The sequence below is a fragment of the Garra rufa genome, chromosome 13 (genome assembly GCF_049309525.1).
Source record: "Garra rufa chromosome 13, GarRuf1.0, whole genome shotgun sequence".
NCBI classification, from domain to species: domain Eukaryota; kingdom Metazoa; phylum Chordata; class Actinopteri; order Cypriniformes; family Cyprinidae; genus Garra; species Garra rufa.
In genome coordinates this window covers 41572412-41590744 of record NC_133373.1, presented here as the reverse complement: position 1 = coordinate 41590744, position 18333 = coordinate 41572412, and the positions used below count along the sequence as shown (strand labels likewise).

The 18333-nt window shown below is 35.0% G+C and overlaps 1 protein-coding gene across 2 annotated transcripts in view; it reads left to right on the top strand.

The window, feature by feature from the left end:
* The window catches only part of efr3bb (EFR3 homolog Bb (S. cerevisiae)), a 44162-nt gene extending 27639 nt beyond the window's left edge, over nt 1-16523 (top strand). For both annotated transcript variants that reach the window (XM_073853213.1, XM_073853214.1), the window contains 16 exons: nt 281-359; nt 825-960; nt 4163-4321; nt 4419-4530; nt 4711-4762; nt 4856-5028; nt 6246-6321; nt 6460-6621; nt 8472-8603; nt 8697-8764; nt 9501-9628; nt 10040-10131; nt 11996-12044; nt 12184-12290; nt 12417-12466; nt 12561-16523. In XM_073853213.1, the coding sequence (XP_073709314.1) occupies nt 281-359; nt 825-960; nt 4163-4321; nt 4419-4530; nt 4711-4762; nt 4856-5028; nt 6246-6321; nt 6460-6621; nt 8472-8603; nt 8697-8764; nt 9501-9628; nt 10040-10131; nt 11996-12044; nt 12184-12290; nt 12417-12466; nt 12561-12666 (1681 nt within the window). In that variant the 3' untranslated portion in view covers nt 12667-16523. The remainder of the gene's footprint in view (nt 1-280; nt 360-824; nt 961-4162; nt 4322-4418; nt 4531-4710; nt 4763-4855; nt 5029-6245; nt 6322-6459; nt 6622-8471; nt 8604-8696; nt 8765-9500; nt 9629-10039; nt 10132-11995; nt 12045-12183; nt 12291-12416; nt 12467-12560) is intronic.
* The last annotated feature ends 1810 nt before the right edge of the window (nt 16524-18333 follow it).

The following is an 18333-nucleotide window of genomic DNA, read 5'->3' as shown; positions in this document are numbered from 1 at the left end:
ATGTTCAGAATGTAATTCTGTGAAATCTATGCAGCTTTTGCTTTAGCTTTTAAGGAATATCTGTATTGCATTTAAGATTTAGTGAATTTGATTTAGAATTCTAGTCTTTTAATGTTGGCATTTTGATAAGAGACTGAGAGTAACGCCGAATATAAATACTCATCTTCAGTTATGAAGTAGTTATGACTTTTTAATTAATCTCTCTGCGGGTGGAGTGTATCTCATTTTTCAGTCACTTTTGGCTTCATTTCTTAAAGCTCAAGGTCTGTTCTCACTGCAGGCATCTTGATAATCACTCACTGTGGGAAGGCAAAACATTCGCAGTGCGCTGCTTTAAGATCATCATGTACTCAATTCAGGTGAGTTCAGTTCTCTTTTTGAAATTGAGACAAAAATCTAAACTCGCTTGTTGTTATTAATAGAGTAATTTATTTAAATGTATGCTGATGTTTACTTAATGAAAAAAAACTTGAAGAAAATTGAGACAAAAATCTAAACTCGCTTGTTATTAATAGAGTAATTTATTTAAATGTATGCTGATGTTTACTTAATGAAAAAAAAAACTTGAAGAAAATACTTGAAATACATGCCATTGATTTTTAGTTATTTTGTTAATTTTATTTAAATATGTATTTTTTATTATTTTAAATTTGTAATAAATTTTGGGTGACACTAGCTGTTTTTCCAAGCTTTAACCTTTTGTATATTTTAATAATATATTAGCATTTTAAATATACAATGTCTATTTATTTATAATTAAAAAAAAAAAAATTACCAGGCCATTTATTCTCTCTTTTTTTCTCTCTTTCTTTCTCACCTCCCAGTCCCAGCATTCTCATTTGGTCATCCAGCAGCTTTTGGGTCATTTGGATGCCAACAGTAAGAGCTCAGCCACAGTGCGTGCTGGTATAGTGGAGGTCCTTCTGGAAGCAGCTGCCATCGCTGCCAGTGGCTCTGTTGGTGAGTATGGATTTACAGCCCAGTTAATGTGAATCACTATCATAAATATACAAAACATTAGGTAGTGCAGTCAGCGCATGTCTCATTGCACAGGAACAGAGTGGTGTCTTTTTGCACATGCAATAACACATATCACATATTTCACGCCTGTGCTCAGTATCTGGGTCACTCTTCCCCAGACGTGAAGCCTTTCTTCTGGGAGAACAGATCTGTGACATTGCATCTGACCCAATCTAGATTTCAGCCAAAAATATACATTTCACAGCCTGACTCTCCTCTCTGGCATCAAGCCAGTGCTAACACCTAATATTCCGCATAAAAAGCCATCATGAGTTTTTTTATTTTTATTTATTTATTTTTTTTCATGTATATTTTCAAATATTAATATATATATTTATACAACAAATCTGATTGGCTGAAAAGAGTGCGATATTCTAGTGATATCAGAACCCCAACATCTGTTTGTAATCGTATCACTCCGCTTGTAGTACTTCTTACATCAAGTGTCATGGCTGATGCCCAAATATATATGTTTATAAATATTACTGTTTTTGTGTCACGGAATGCAGAATGCAGTCAGGCGAGAATGCACTTGTTTATAGTTCAAACATGCAGTTTGTTAATAAAGATAATTTGTTCCAGAGAAGAAGTTTTGGCAAAATCTCATGTTTATGTAAATTCAGTGCTATATATCAGAACGAATGCACTGAGCAGCAAAATCACCCTTAACAGATGAAAGGATACTAACATTATGACAAAGATATCGCTTTCCTCAGCAGACATTCAAATTTATGTTTGTGAATATGAAACGAGACCAATCTAAATAATGAATGCTGTATCAGATGCAGGTTTGTTAATCACACTTGCTCAGTCCATCTCTCTCTCTCATAAAACTCTAAATAATACAGTGAGATTTTACTGCAGTAATACAATAAGCTCTTAATGAATCAACTCCACATTCCTTCGTTGCTAGTTCTAAAGTGATGTTTTGGAATTAATAATGGAGGCTTGAGCTCAGCTGTTCAACTGTAAAACTTTGATTTGAATCAGTGGCGGAAGGAAGTAGTTCTCACAAAAGAGGGCTTTTAAAGACACTCCATTGTTATTTTATGTATTTACACACTCGTGCCGTCAAACTGTTGTATAAACGCAATATTACACTTATAGACGTATTATATATACAGTCGTGGCCAAAAGTTTTGAGAATTACATAAATATTGTTTTTATAATAGCAATTTGCATATACTCCAGAATGTTATGAAGAGTGATCAGATGAATTGCATAGTCCTTCTTTGCCATGAAAATTAACTTAATCCCGAAAAAACTTTCCACTGCATTTCATTGCTGTCATTAAAGGACCTGCTGAGATCATTTCAGTAATCGTCTTGTTAACTCAGGTGAGAATGTTGACGAGCACAAGGCTGGAGATCATTATGTCAGGCTGATTGGGTTAGAATGGCAGACTTGAGGGTGATGCTTGAAATCATTGTTCTTCCATTGTTAGCCATGGTGACCTGCAAAGAAATGCGTGCAGCCATCATTGCGTTGCATAAAAATGGCTTCACAGGCAAGGATATTGTGGCTACTAAGATTGCACCTAAATCAACAATTTATAGGATCATCAAGAACTTCAAGGAAAGAGGTTCAATTCTGGTTAAGAAGGCTTCAGGGCGTCCAAGAAAGTCCAGCAAGCGCCAGGATGGTCTCCTAAAGAGTATTCAGCTGCGGGATCGGAGTGCCACCAGTGCAGAGCTTGCTCAGAAATGGCAGCAGGCAGGTGTGAGCGCATCTGCACGCACAGTGAGGCCAAGACTTTTGGAAGATGGCCTGGTGTCAAGAAGGGCAGCAAAGAAGCCACTTCTCTCCAAAAGAAAACATCAGGGACAGATTGGTCTTCTGCAAAAAGTATGGCGAATGGACTGCTGAGGACTGGGGCAAAGTCGTATTCTCCGATGAAGCCTCTTTCCGATTGTTTGGGGCATCTGGAAAAAGGCTTGTCCGGAGAAGAAAAGGTGAGCGCTACCATCAGTCCTGTGTCATGCCAACAGTAAAGCATCCTGAGACCATTCATGTGTGGGGTTGCTTCTCATCCAAGGGAGTGGGCTCACTCACAATTTTGCCCAAAAACACAGCCATGAATAAAGAATGGTACCAAAACACCCTCCAACAGCAACTTCTTCCAACAATCCAACAACAGTTTGGTGAAGAACAATGCATTTTCCAGCACAATGGAGCACCGTGCCATAAGGCAAAAGTGATAACTAAGTGGCTCGGGGACCAAAACGTTGAAATTTTGGGTCCATGGCCTGGAAACTCCCCAGATCTTAATCCCATTGAGAACTTGTGATCAATCCTCAAGAGGCGGGTGGACAAACAAAAACCCACTAATTCTGACAAACTCCAAGAAGTGATTATGAAAGAATGGGTTGCTATCAAGTCAGGATTTGGCCCAGAAGTTGATTGAGAGCATGCCCAGTTGAATTGCAGAGGTCCTGAAAAAGAAGGGCCAACACTGCAAATACTGACTCTTTGCATAAATGTCATGTAATTGTCAATAAAAGCCTTTGAAACGTATGAAGTGCTTGTAATTATATTTGAGTACATCACTGAAACAAAGATCTAAAAGCAGTTTAGCAGCAAACTTTGTGAAAACTAATATTTGTGTCATTCTCAAAACTTTTGGCCACGACTGTAGTTTTAACAACAGAAAGTGTGAAAAGTTCTGTTAAAATGTCAGAACTTTACATAAACAGGTTTTCACTAAATTTTTTGTCACTGGATGTAGTAAAATCATGTCATCTTGGAACATTTGGAAATTTTGACCATTTTGGAAATCTTGTTATTGTGGCAGATTGTTTGGTGATTAAGGGATAATGCTAGACTTCTTCACCTTACAAATGGTTGTCGAAAGCAAAAAAGCTTTGAAATGCATATCATATTCTGTGAGAAAGTGTTACTTGCTATAGCAAAACAGGCACTATTTTTGGATTCAGCACCCTAAAATTAGTAAGAAACCATGTCAGATTTTATTCAGCAAATATGGTGCAATTCATTTTGACAATATTAAACTGAACAATTTCACAAATTGGACACCTCGCCTCAAAGCACTTATTTAGTCTGCTCAGCTACAGATGACTGATTGTAGAAAAGTGCCTGCATATATTATAAATGTGAGTGTGTGTGTGTGTGTTGCTTATTTTAGGCCCCACAGTGTTGGAGGTGTTCAACACACTGCTTCGGCATCTGAGGCTCAGCGTGGACTATGAACTCACGGGATCCTACGACTGCACCAACATCGGCACCAAGATCATTAAGGAGCACGAGGAGAGACAGCTACAGGAAGCTGTCATCAGAACTATCGGTGTGTATGGGCCTAATACAACCCACATTTCCCTACCTTCTTTAAACTCCTACTGTAGGTTTTTCATTACTGTGTCTTCTGTGTCTTTTCAAACCAGGCTCATTTGCAAACACATTACCCACATACCAGCGCTCTGAGGTGATGCTCTTCATCATGGGGAAGGTCCCTATTCCAGGCATGCATCCCACACTGCCCTCTACAGGCTCAGGGTGAGCGCTGCAGTCCCTGTTGTGTCCCTAAATGTTTATGATGGTTGTCAATTGAAAAAGAACTGATGCAAACAAAATAATTCTGTCACAAAATCACTGTGTTACCTCAAAACTAATTAAACGCCTTCACTTGGAATTTATGAGGTGAACATATTGTATTTGCTTCTGTCTGTACTGCAGGCCTGAGGGCAACCGAATGATCCAAGTCATGCTGTTGAAGTCCTTGAGACAGGTAAACTCTACCTGCTTGATGCCTCATAATAAAGAACTGCATTAAAGTACAGATGTGATGTTGTACAGATAATGTTTCTCTTTGTCTTTTCAGGTCACATGTGGTTTTCGGACAACTAACATGCTGACAGCTTTGCCCAACTCCTTTCTGGACCCACTGCTGTCATTTGCTCTGCTAGAAGATGCAGAAATTCGATTGTTGGTGCTAGAAATTCTGGTCAGCCTTATTGATCGTCATGATAACCTCCCCAAGTTCTCCACCATCAGGTTAGTGTCTTTATTGGATTTGCACCAAACTGCCTAGATGTTCAGATCATGGTATATACTAACAATAACACTACCAATAAAAAATTTAGGTATGTACATTACCAGTCAAAAGTTTCTGAACAGTAAGATTTGTAATGTTTTTAAAGAATTCTCTTCTGCTCTCCAAGCCTGCATTTATTTGATCCCAAATCCAGCAAAAGCAGTAATACTGTGAAATATTTTTACTATTTAAAATAACTCCTTTCTATTTGAATATATTTTTAGAATATGTAAAAATGTAATTTATTCCTGTGATCAAAGCTAAATTTTCAGCATCATTATTCCAATCTTGAGTGTCACATGATCCTGCAGAAATCATTCTAATATATTGATTTGCTTTTTTTTATTATTATTAATATTTAAAACATTTCTTCAGGATTCTTTGATAAATAGAAAGATCCAAAGATCAGCACCTATCCAAAATAAAAAGCTTTTGTAACATACACTATACCATTCAAAAGCTTGGAGTAAGTATAATTTTTTCTTTGGAAAGAAATTATAGAAATAATATTTTTATTTAGCAAGAATGATAAAGACAATTCTAATGTTACAAAAGAGTTCTATTTCGGATAAATCCTGTTCTTCTGAACTTTTTATTAAATAAGGAAACCTGAAAAAATTCTACTCAGCTGTTTTTGGCATAATAAAAATAATGCATATTTTTGAGCAGCAAACAAGAATATTAGAATGATTTCTGAAGGGTCATGTGACTGGTGTAATGCTGCTAAAAATTAAGCTTTGAAATCAGGAATAAATTTTATTTTAAAATATATTCAAATAGAAAACTGTTATTTTAATAGGAACAAATATTTCACAATTTTATTGTTTTTACTGTACTTTGGGTCAAATAAATGCAGGCTTGGTGAGCAAAAGAGACAAAAAAATCTTACTTTTGACAATTACTGTGTGTATATACATATGAAACTTTTACAATTGTAATTAATAAAATAAAATTGATGTAACCAAGACCAGGTGAGGGAAAAGTAGTATTAACCAACACTGGGAATGCTTCTACATTAATTGAATGTTCCGTTTCAATTAGATATCTCGTAAAGAAGGTAAAATGTGTTAAAATATGCATGCAGGTAATTTGACTATCAGTAACAGAATCAAAATTCCTCTTGATACAACAAAAAGAGTTTTACTATGGTTTCATGTGTTCCTTTTTCCCCATGCAGTATCATCTCTGATATCTCTGTGCTTAAACTCAAAGTGGACAAGTGCTCACGTCAAGACAACCTCTTCATGAAAAAGGTACAACATCCCTCTAATCATCGCTCAACATCCTATTGTCATTATCATTCTCATGTGAATCAGTGCTTTTATTAGGTCTGCATCAGAGAATGTGTGCATATCCGAAGGGTTTTGACATTGATATCTCTCTGTTTTTAGCATGCCCAGCACCTGTATAGACACATCTACCTGTGCAGTAAGGAACAGAGCAGCGTGCAGCCTCACTTTGAGAAGCTCTACACACTCCTGGCCCTCATCAGCATGGAGCTGGCCAATGAAGAGGTGGTGGTAGACCTGATCCGTGTGGCGCTCGCTCTACAGGTGTGCCCTCATTGTGTCCCCATTAAATCAAAGTTTAGGTTTTGTGGCATTTAAGGTTGTCTGTATAAGCTAGTAACAAAATTCACAATTTACAGTCTCAAATCCTAGAAAGCATTTTGGTCTAATGCAAACAGCTGCGCACATTCAGTAGGGTCACCAAATCTGACAAAGCAGCATTAGATGTTACTGAAACTCATTCACCTCCCTGTATTTTTACACACAATAGCTTGAATGTTGCCCAGATTAATTCTAGTGTTGTCCTAAAAATAATTTTGCTCTGATGTGAACAGATATACAGAAGGGCCACTAAGTCTTTTAGGTTACCTAAATCCATTACCTCCCTCAATTTCACATAGAATGGTTTTGATGTTACCCAAATTTACTCTTGTGACATCTAGCATCTTATATTCTATGTCCAAGGAAACATTTTAGTCTGATATGAACAGCTTTACATATAAAGAAGGTTCACTTATCCGATAAGGCAGCATTAGACATGCTCAAAATGAGTTCCAGTTACCAAAATTCTCTCTGACGTATAACAGCCGTGGGGCAGCCGTGGCCTAATGGTTAGAGAGTCGAACTTGTAACCCAAAGGTTGCAGGTTCGAGTCTCAGGTCCGGCAGGGATTGTAGGTGGGAGTGAATGTACAGCACTCTCTCCACCCTCAATACCACGAGGTGAGTCCCTTGAGCAAGGCACCAAACCCCCAACTGCTCCCCAGGCGCCTCAGCAATGGCTGCCCACTGCTCCGGCTGTGTGTTCACGGTGTGTGTGTGTGTGTGTGTGTTCACTACTGTGTGTGTGCACTTGGATGGGTTAAATGCAGAGCACAAATTCCTAGTATGGGTCACCATACTTGGCCTCACGTCACCTCCTTTCCTTTCCTTTCCTTTCCTTTCCTTTCCTTTCCTTTCCTTTCCTTCCTTAACCTCCTGTATTTTATATCATATGAAGTATTTTAGTCTAATAAGAGCAATTGTGGATATACAGCAGTGTCACCAAATCTGACAAGGCAGTATGTAAAATCTGTCACCCTCCTTTATTTTACACAAAATGGCTTTAATGCTACCCAAGTTTGCTCTGGTAATGTCTATCAACCTCAATTTTATATCCCAGAAAACATTTTGGTCTGATAAGAACTGCTGCCGATACAGTTGAGGTCAAAAGTTTGCATATACCTTGCAGAATCTGCAACTTGTTAATTACTTAACCAAAATAAGAGGGATCATACAAAATGCATTTAATTTTGATTTAGTACTGACCTGAATGAGATGATTTCACATGGTTCACAAGAGAAAAAATTAGTTTATAAAAATGACCCTGTTCAAAAGTTTGCATACACGTGATTCTTAATACTGTGTTGTTACCTGAATGGTCCACAGCTGTTTTTTTTGTCATAGTTGTTCATGAGTTCCTTGTTTGTCCTGAACAGTCAAACTGCCTGCTGTTCTTCAGGTCCCACTAATTCTTTGTTTTTGTTTTTTTAGCATTTTGTGTATTTGAACCCTTTGTAACAATGACTGTATGATTTTGAGATCCATCTTTTCACACTGATGTCAACTGAGGGACTCATATACAACTATTACAAAAAGTTCAAATGCATTAAGAGTTGGTGGGGGGGGGTCTTAAATTACGCTTTATCTGTAAACTCTTTTACACGGAGAGAAAATATCTTAATATATAATATACTGTATATAAAATAAATAATATATGACTTTATTTTGTTAGGAGCATAGGTAATGTTTTAAAATTGCAACTGTAATTGAAGTTTTCTTTAATGAGTTTTTTAATGTAGTTTTTTTATTTATTTCAGTATTTTTTCTCATCTTCCTGTGTTACTTTCTGTTCAGGACTTGGCTCTAAGCAGTGAGGAGACGTTACCAGTGTATAACCGCTGTGCTGTTCATGCTCTGTCCTCTGCTTACCTCAATCTCATCAGTCAGCTCACCACAGTGCCAGCATTCTGTCAGCACGTTCATGAGGTCAGTGCAACTGTTGAGTCACTCTGTCTCTAACAGTTTGTTTTTATGATGAATAAAATGTTTTAGATGTATAAATGTATGAACCTTTTGCAGGTGATTGAAATGAGACAAAAAGAACGTCCTTACCTGTTACCTGAGGATGTCTTCATTGAAAACCCAAAGTAAGACAAGCTATGAATTGTTACATGACATGAAGAAACAGAACAAACTGAGACGGACTAAATCCAGAAGAACTGTGGCAAGGTCTTCAAGATGCTTCAAATGCACCTAGGACAAAAGCTACATTAAATGCAGAGGAGGTCACACCAAATGTTGATTTAATTTAAATAATAGAAGTTAATTGATTTAAAAAAGTCTGTTTATGACATTATGACAGCATTCTCATTTTACAGCATTTTTACACAAGTGCCTTAAACTTTTAACAGTACTGTCGCAGGTAGTACTTGCAGGTAGGATTCTTGAAGCATCTTGGAGACGTTGCCACAGTTCTTCTGGATTTAGTCTGTCTCAGCTTGTTCTGTTTCGTCATGTGCTTCCAGACAGACTGTATGATGTTGAGATCAGATCTCTGTGTAGAGCACTGGCTGTTGTCAGACTCTTTGCGCAAGCAAAAATCTTACAGGATTATTACAAATAATAGCAATATGAATGTTTGGAAATGTAAACTGATCTTCCCTACTGACGCACTACAGCAAAAGATAGAAATAACCATTAAAACCATTTTTAGCTTGTGAAAATACTAGTGTTCTAATCATTTTGGCCACCACTGTATTAAATGCTCATTCAAAATAAAAAAATCTCAGACGCACTGAGAGGTGTTTGCATCGGAAGTCTTCACACATATATACACATACTCCTCATAAATTATGATTTGCTTGTCGTGTGTTGATTTCCCAGGATTCCTAAGACACTGGAGAAGCCAGAAGGAGAGCTGTTGTTCCAACAGGCCAAGATCACTGAGGTCCTTGGAGGAAGTGGCTACAACACTGAGCGACTAGCTGCACCTTACGTCCCGCAGTTCACAGGTGCATAGATGAGCATTTTGTGCCACATCATACACTGCAAAATCAAAACTGATTTTCTTTATGAAAAATATCTTAATTTTCTTTATTTTCTCTGTGCAATTTAAAATGCACCAATCAAATCCCAGTGTCTAACTCCTCTGTTTCCTGCTGAAAATTCTTTTTCATAGCATCACATGGTACACTCTTAATGCATTACGTGTGCCTTTTTCATGTTGTTCTCCAGAAAACAATGTATTGTAGATGAGCAGCTACTCAAGCTATAGCCAAAGCAATCAAGGCATTTGCATTGCAGATTAACTGATTTAGTCTGCTTTAGTCTGATTAGCTTTAGACCAAAGTTGTTTCTGCTTATTAGCCAACTGACAGAGATGAATTACATAAACAGTTGATTAATTCCACTGTCTTCTTTAGATGAGGACAGGCTGTCAAAACGAAAGAGTGTTGGAGAAACAATATCTCTGCAGGTGGAGGTAGAGTCCAGAAACAGTCCAGAGAAAGAGGAGGTAAGTAAAAACAAAAACTATACAACCCTCATAGACACATTTGATGTGTTTAAATTTAAGAAGACATACAATAGGAGGTTGTTTTTATACTTATATGGGCCATTCTACAGAATTGATCCAAAGTCATAGTTGGAAGTTTTTGTTTTTTTTTTGTTTTTTTTTTTTCAAAAAATTTGTTTGTGTGCAAATTGTATAATATCCCAAGTACACATTTCTAGTAATGGTGCAGTTAATTCTTATATTGTATTTTCAGAAAGTTTTGGAAATGTTTGCCCAAACTTACCCAAACTGCCACTACCGAATCACAGTAATAATTTAATTAGAAGGATTATTGACCTATAAAGATTTTGCTTAGATCTACATTGTAAATATATATTTTTTTGCTATTTTCTTAAACATTTAACAATATTTCAAGTGCAATTTATGAGATTTGTTGTATTTTGAATGCAGTTTTTCTTTGTAAATAGCAAAAAGTTAATCATACTGATTTTAAAGCTATAGATTTATTAGTTTTAACATACATTGAACCAAACACTATCATAATATCTTAGTTGATAATTCAGTATATTTTATTTTTCGAAAAAACATCGCATGTTTCGGCAGTGACAGTAATGCTTTGGTAGCGATCACATCACATTACAGAATTGTAACTTGCGTGCTAAGACACTACTAAAACATACTAAAATACCAAAAATGTAATTTTTTTCTGTACAAAATTTGTTTATTTCCCCCAAATAAAAGATGCATTCCCTTTTGTCACTACTGAAACAATGATGACATGTTTAGATCATGACAGTTTTATTGGATAACACCTAAAAAAAAAAAAAAAGTTACTACTGAAACACCACCAAATGTTTGGTAGTGACAATTTTAGAGACTTTTGAAAATAGGTCAAAGATACTAATCAGTACATGGTAACTTAGCACAGTTCTGAACAGTGGTACACATATAAAAACTAAATTTTATGAAATAACTGGTGTTTGATAGTGACTTCCTTTTTCAGATTTCAGATTTTTCAGACTTTTGAACACATTTACCTCAAAATGATGGGGCCTAGATACTCACAACCTGTACCTTGAGAGAGTGGGACACAGAAAAATTTCCTGATCATAAATGTAGGGGTGTAGTTAAAATCAGTCTTAGCCAATGGACTGAATAATTCAATTTTTCGGTAGTGACATAAAAATGCATAAAAACACACTTTTTTTACATAAAGTTTCATAATTTACATTTTTTTTACTTTCATAAGTATTTAAAGATACTTTTAAAAGCAACAATAGAAAAAAATACCAAAATAATTTTAATAAGTTGAAATTTTGGGGTTAGGGTTTGGAACAGCCATCTCCCAATTGAAAGTATCCAATATATGATGATTTTATATATATTTGATATTATTGTGGGTTTCAATAGATAATAAAAAGATCTTAGTGAACATCTAAGATTTGAATACTTAAATGCTTTTTAAATGTGTTTTTTGGTTGTGGGACAGCAGTTTGCACCAGTTCTGTAGAATGAACCTTATACTATATAACAGGGTTCCCCAAATCTTACCCTGGAGGTCCAATGCGCTGCAGAGTTTAGCTCCAACCCTGATCACACTCACCTATCTGTTATTCTCTAATGATCCTGAAGACCTTGATTAGCATGCTCAGGTGTGTTTGATTAGGGTAAGAGCTAAACTCTGCAGGAAAATGGATCTCGAGGTCCAGATTTGATGATCCCTGCTATATAACTTACATATATAGTTTAACAGTATAATTTATAAGTAGAATACTTTCATGGATGTCCTCAGAATAAGGTTTTGTCAGATATAGTTGAATTATAGGAGTAGTATTGTACTAATGTTGGTTTTCTTTCCCTACAGAGAACACCAGCTGAAGAAATCACATTTGAAACACTAAAAAACGCCATTGGTAGGTTGATTTAATGAGAATTGAACTTTTCTAAATTGCAGATCCCTGCAAGATATTTCCACAGCCTGCATGTAATCATTTGCATCAATATTGCTTTGTTAACTTCTATGTTATCTGATCATTTCTGTCTATTTTCCAGTCGATAGTGTAGGTGTGGAGGAACAGGAGAAGGAACGCAGGAGACAGGTGGTTGAGAAGTTCCAGAAGGCCCCCTTTGAGGAAATAGCTGCTCACTGTGGTGCCAGAGTAAGTTAATTTGTAGCACTTTTCCTTTTATTTCATCAAATTTTATGCTGTTGTTGTCCTCTCCCACACTGATCAGCTCAATATTGTAATTTAGGGCTAATAACTTGTTCTTCTGTTTCCTCCCAGGCTACAATGCTGCAGAGCAAACTTAATCAAATCTTTGAAATCACGATCAGGTAGGTTGCAGCACGTCTCATTTCAAACGTCAGCCTCTCTCAGAAAGATGTTTGCGCTGATAAATCTTATCTTTTCACTTTTTCTTGCTTGCAGGCCTCCTCCCAGTCCATCTGGAACCATCACATCAAGTTACGGCCAAACCCAGAGTCGCTCTGTCCCCGTTTATGAGATGAAGTTCCCGGACTTGTGCGTTTACTAGCGCAGCTCAACTCAGGAACCTTCAGTAGCAGCCAGAGGTGCAGAGAGCTGGAGGGTTTTAACTATTAAATAATATTTTGATGTTTTTTAATACAGGAAAACTAAGAGGTCAGTTCTCCTCTATCCTACAAACTTCATAGCTGTTTTCGTCCCTGTAGACAGTTCACGCATTGAGCTACTATTTCTGATTTGGGTTTAGTACACACAGTTTTCCCTATTTAAAATATTTTCCACATATTCTTTGATACTCTGCTCTTCCTTAATAAAATCAAACATAAGTATTTGAAGCAAAAACTCAACTCAACAGGGGGTGCAAAACCTGAGCATACCTGAGACATATTTCACCCTTAAAATCAAACTAAATAATAAAGTATATTTTGTATGAACAAATCTTTACTAACTTTAGTACCATTAAGATCTTATTTTTACATTATGACATTATTTTCATGACAATTAATCTTATTTAAAATGAAAAATATTTAAATTAGGAATTTTAGTAAGTAACCTTATTTCAGTGCTGATTTCACTTTAAAATAATTGCATTACAGTTATTTATTGTAATATAATGAAACTACATTACAAATGACATAATTAGATTAACATTAAATTGCAAGATAAAGAATTTTGGTGGTCAATAGTGTTTAATTGTCATAGAAATAATGTCTTAATAATAATGGTCATAAAATAGGTTTCATGTTAAATATATGTAATATGGTCATTAATCATTTTTATTTTTTATTTTGGATTATAGGGTGAATTGTGACCATATTACTATTAGTTTCATTGTTTCATAATGAGAAAAAGGGGAAACTCATACATTTTGACAAATCAAACAATATACTTTCTACCTAGAGTTTAAGTGCAATCAGTATAACTGAGGCTCATTTGGTGCACAAAATGTCTCTCAAATGATTTTTACTTGGTGCTAATTTTTGTTTCTAGTAGTTGAACCTTTAGTAAATTAGCTTTTTATTGCTCTTATGCATTGGTAGCTTTATCACAGTGTAGATATCTGGCATTCAGATCGCTGGAGGTGACGTCTTGTGTTTACATGCTAAGCGCAGTTGTTACTAAGTGGTGTTAAGGAGCTCCGGTGCTGAAGGAACCATTTAATTAGCACTTTTTTACTTATCTAACCGTACTCATTTGCTTACCGTCTGTAACCTGCTACGTTGTGCTTATTTTTGAGTGCTTCCGAGCAGTCTTGTGGCGTCAGACGATTTTGTATTATTTTAATTTTGTAAGCACAAGCATTGTTTTTATTGTGTATATAAAGTTGCGTATGTAAATAATTGTTTATTCGTTTTAGATTGCTCTAGTTTAGGTCATTGTCTGAATGAGCGAAGCGTGTTTATCTATGGTGTGTATGTGAGTGTATTTCCCCATAAAGAGCTAAGCAGCATGACGTCTCCACTTTAAGAGTTTGCAAAACTCATAATGGCAGATTTTTTTTTGTGGTTGACTGCTAGCTTCAGGATCCAGAAACCAATTAAGTAAAAACAGTCCATCGGGAATGGCAGCATTGCCATACGTCACACTCTTCTTTGTTTAAATCTCATGATGCACTATAAATATTCCAGATCATGCCAATGCCATTATTTCAGTGCTGATCTGTATCTCTAAATACAGTAGAATATTTAAAAGGAACCCTGGGTATTAAGACTTGTATGGCTTAATATAACGTAATGATGTCTCTTAATAAAATATGTAGTAGAAAACCTATTAAATATTAAATATCATTATATACATATTTTGGACTATCGGAGGTGCCATTATTTTGATTACGTAAAACGGTTGCACTCGGTGAGCTACTGAAACTATCTGTTGCTATTTTTACCCCAACACAACTCTGAAAATAAAATACTGATACAATGCCCACAGCTACTAAAAAAGAGCTTATACGTGGCGACAGATATAAGCGACTTAAACCAAATGCCGTACCATCGATTTTTCCCACAAAGAGTCAAAAAGCCCCTGGATATCACATGAAATCCACTCTAAAAAACTCCTTCAGTGGCTGCGGTTTCATGACAAGTATCGGCATGTTTACATCCTGCAAGGATGGCATCTAGCGTTTCTTGTCTCTGCCGTTTGTAAGCTCTTTCAGTAGCTGTGGTCTACTAAAAGCCTCAAAGGCATCAGGGCTAAAGTGGAGAGAACAAAGACGCTGGTCTTTAAGAAGTTTTAGTCGTCCACAGGAATCTTTTCTCCTCTTCTTATCGCCAGGAAAGCAGTGAAGACTTACATTGCTTCTCTTGTTGCCCTTCGACTGAAAATTACAACCAAAAGCTGCACAATGAAGCATTTGTATCAGTTTTTTATTTTTCAGGTTGCTTATTCCGAGTCTTGTGGTAAAAATAGCAACAGATTGTGCCAGTAGCTCACCGAGTGCAACCGTTTTACGTAATCAAAGTAATGGCACCCCCCATAGTCCAAAATAAGTATAAAACGATGTGGCTTTTTAAAATAACTTAAATCTTTCATAGGTTTTTCATACTATACATATTTTAGTAAGAGACATTATTTATGTTATATTAAGACATGCACGTCTTAATACCCAGGGTTTCCTTTAAAGGATAATATACAGTCAGGGGTTTATTTAGCAGTTTTGACCATCTAACTGTACATTATCCTGCTTAGTACATGGCTGCTTACCAAATAATTAAATATATGGACATAACACTTTCATTTTATGTTTTTTATGTATGTGTATCTGCTTAGAGAAATAGTCCATTATAGCAACAAGACAAGCAGTGCAACAATATTAATTTATGTAATATTTTTAGTCTTCAATCCAAGTTATGTTTTGTACTGTCTAGTTAGCTAACATATTTAACAAGTCTTCCGCTATTTTAATTTCTGTCTCATCCAGTTCATTGTTCTTCCAATTTTTTCTTGCTTGCCTTCTATTAAATGTTTGAGAAGAGAAAGTGAATCAAAAAACATGCCATGGTCAGTTATGCAGTTTTAGCCTTCATTATGCAAAATTTCACCAATTGGCCAATAATAAAGAACCAAGATTTTTAGAGAGCTGTTAATAAATGAAGAATAATAATTATATTTTTCATCATTTGATGAACTTCAAGCCTATATGCGTCTCTTTTATATGAAAGTGGTGTAAATGGTGAGTTTAATTCATTCATGTTCCACTAACAGACATGCTGTGTGCATAATTTAGTCCTATTATTTGTAAGGAGTGTTTTTGTATGGCTGTGGATTTTTACAGTGCCATGAACTGCTGTGCATTTTCTAAAGGATTTTCTTGCACAACTTGCTATTATTTGTCACCTCTTGGTGACCACATACACTATGTTTTAAGTGTAACTTTTTATGTTTTTAAGACCATGTAACATGAGGCCAGATATTTTAACAATCCGATGAGATACCTAAACTGTAGTAAATGCTATAATGGCTGTAGTCAGTAGTGTGTTTATCACAGAAGTAGACCGCTGCCGTTCTCAGTATTATTAGTATTAAATGCATTTGCTACATAAATATAAATATTCCCTTGAAATGAATTTGAAGTACAGCTCTCGCCCCGATGCTATCACTGAAGTCCTGTAAGCGCTCAGTAGTTTTGTAAATGCATCTCACATTTCTTCAGCATTGTAGTTCAGTAATAAATCTAATGTTCAGAATATTAATTTCATTTTTTATAACCTCTCTGCAATTCAAGTGTTATTTCTGGTGTAACTAGAGTCTTGAAATGGAGAGCTCTGTTTATGTGTAGCATTGATGAAATATCAGTCACAGTGTCTCTGTTTCTTTTCCTAAGTAACGTTCTGTCTGGATGAATGTTTTCCTCATTATTTGTTTGTGGTTAAACTGCAAATAGACAATAAAACATTTTCAGTACAACGCAGTGTGCACATTTGAAATTTTTGCTACAAAACTTTAAAAACTTTAAAATGGCCGTGGGGGTCAATTTTTTGAAATTGAGATTTGTCATCTGAAAATTGAATAAATAAGCTTTCCATTAATATATGTATTAGAATAGGACAATATTTGTCCAAGATACAACTATTTAAAAAATATGGAATCTGAGAGTGCAAAAAAAATCAAAATATTGGGAAAATCGTCTTTAAAGTTGTCCAAATTAAGTTCTTAGCGATACGTATTACTAAACAAAAATTAAGTCTTGATATGTTTACGGTAGGAAATTTACAAAATATCCCAATGGAGCATGATCTTTACTTAATATCCTAATGATCTTTGGCATAAAAGGAAAATCGATTATTGCTACAAATATACCGTACTACTTAAGACTGGTTTTGTGGTCCAGGGTCAAATTTGGTCTTGGAAGAATTTGATGAGATATGTTTGAGCTCATAACGTGATCTCTGGCTTTTAATTGCAGACAGGCAAAATCCCAAACTCTTGAGGAGATACATATGTTTTTTTTCTCAAGAAAAACATCTGAGAAGCAAATGTTTTTTCTTTTTTTTCAGGATTATTCAGTTTTCATTTAAGACTTTTTTTTAAAGCATTCCAGTTATTTTTCACTAGTTTTTGAACAGTAATATTTTTTTAATGTTTTTAAAGATGTTCACCAAGCCTGCATTTTTTAAAATCCAAAGTACAGCAAAAACAATATTTTTACATATATTTACTGTTTAAAAACAACTGTTTTCTATTGGAATTTATTTTAAAATATAATTTATTCCTGTGATTTCAAAGCTGAATTTTTAGCATCATTACTCCAGTCACATGATAAATATTTATTATTATGTTGAAAACGGTTGAGTAGAATTTTTTCAGGTTTCTTTGATGAATAGAAAGTTCAGAAGAACAGCATTTATCTGAACTAGAAATATTTTTAACACTATAGAACTGTGAGATATAAACGCACAATTGCGAGTTGTAAAGTCAGAATTGCTAGATGTGGCAGAAATTGGCTTCCATATATAGTGTATAATGTTACAAAAGCTTTTTATTTCAGATAAATGCTGATCTTTGGATCTTTCTGTTCATCAAAGAATCCTAAAAAATGTACTTGACTTTTAAATATTGATGAAGATAATAATAATAATAATAATAATGTTTCTTAAACAGCAAATCAGCTTATTAAAATGATTTCTGAAGGTTCATGTGACACTGAAGACTGAAGTAAGGATGCTGAAATTCAGCTTTGAAATCACAGGAATAAATTACATTTTAAAATATATTCAAATAGAAAACAGTTATTTTAAATAGTAAAAATATCTCAGTAATTGTACTGTTTTTGCTGTACTTCGAATCAAATAAATGCAGGCTTGGTGAGCAGAAGCGACTAATTTATATAAAAAAGAAAAAACATTAAAAATCTTACTGTCCAAACAATTTTGACTAATAGTGTATATGGTTTACCTCGTTTTTCCATTTAGCGTCAGATTTTAAAAATGTTATATGAGACATCAAAACATTACAACATACAGTGAGAGTGAGTTTCTTTCTTCTGTTAAAAGAAGATATTTTGAAGAAAAATAGTGGTTAGCATCAACTGATTGGTTACCAACATTATTTAAAATATCTTTTGTGTTCAGCAGAAAAAATAAACTTATATAGGTTTATAAATAAAATAATAATTTTCAATTTTGTTAGACTCAAGGATAAACGCAGTATACAAACACAGAAATCCACAGCAGGCAACATTGCAAATTCATTTTAATGTATTTCATGTACAGTATAT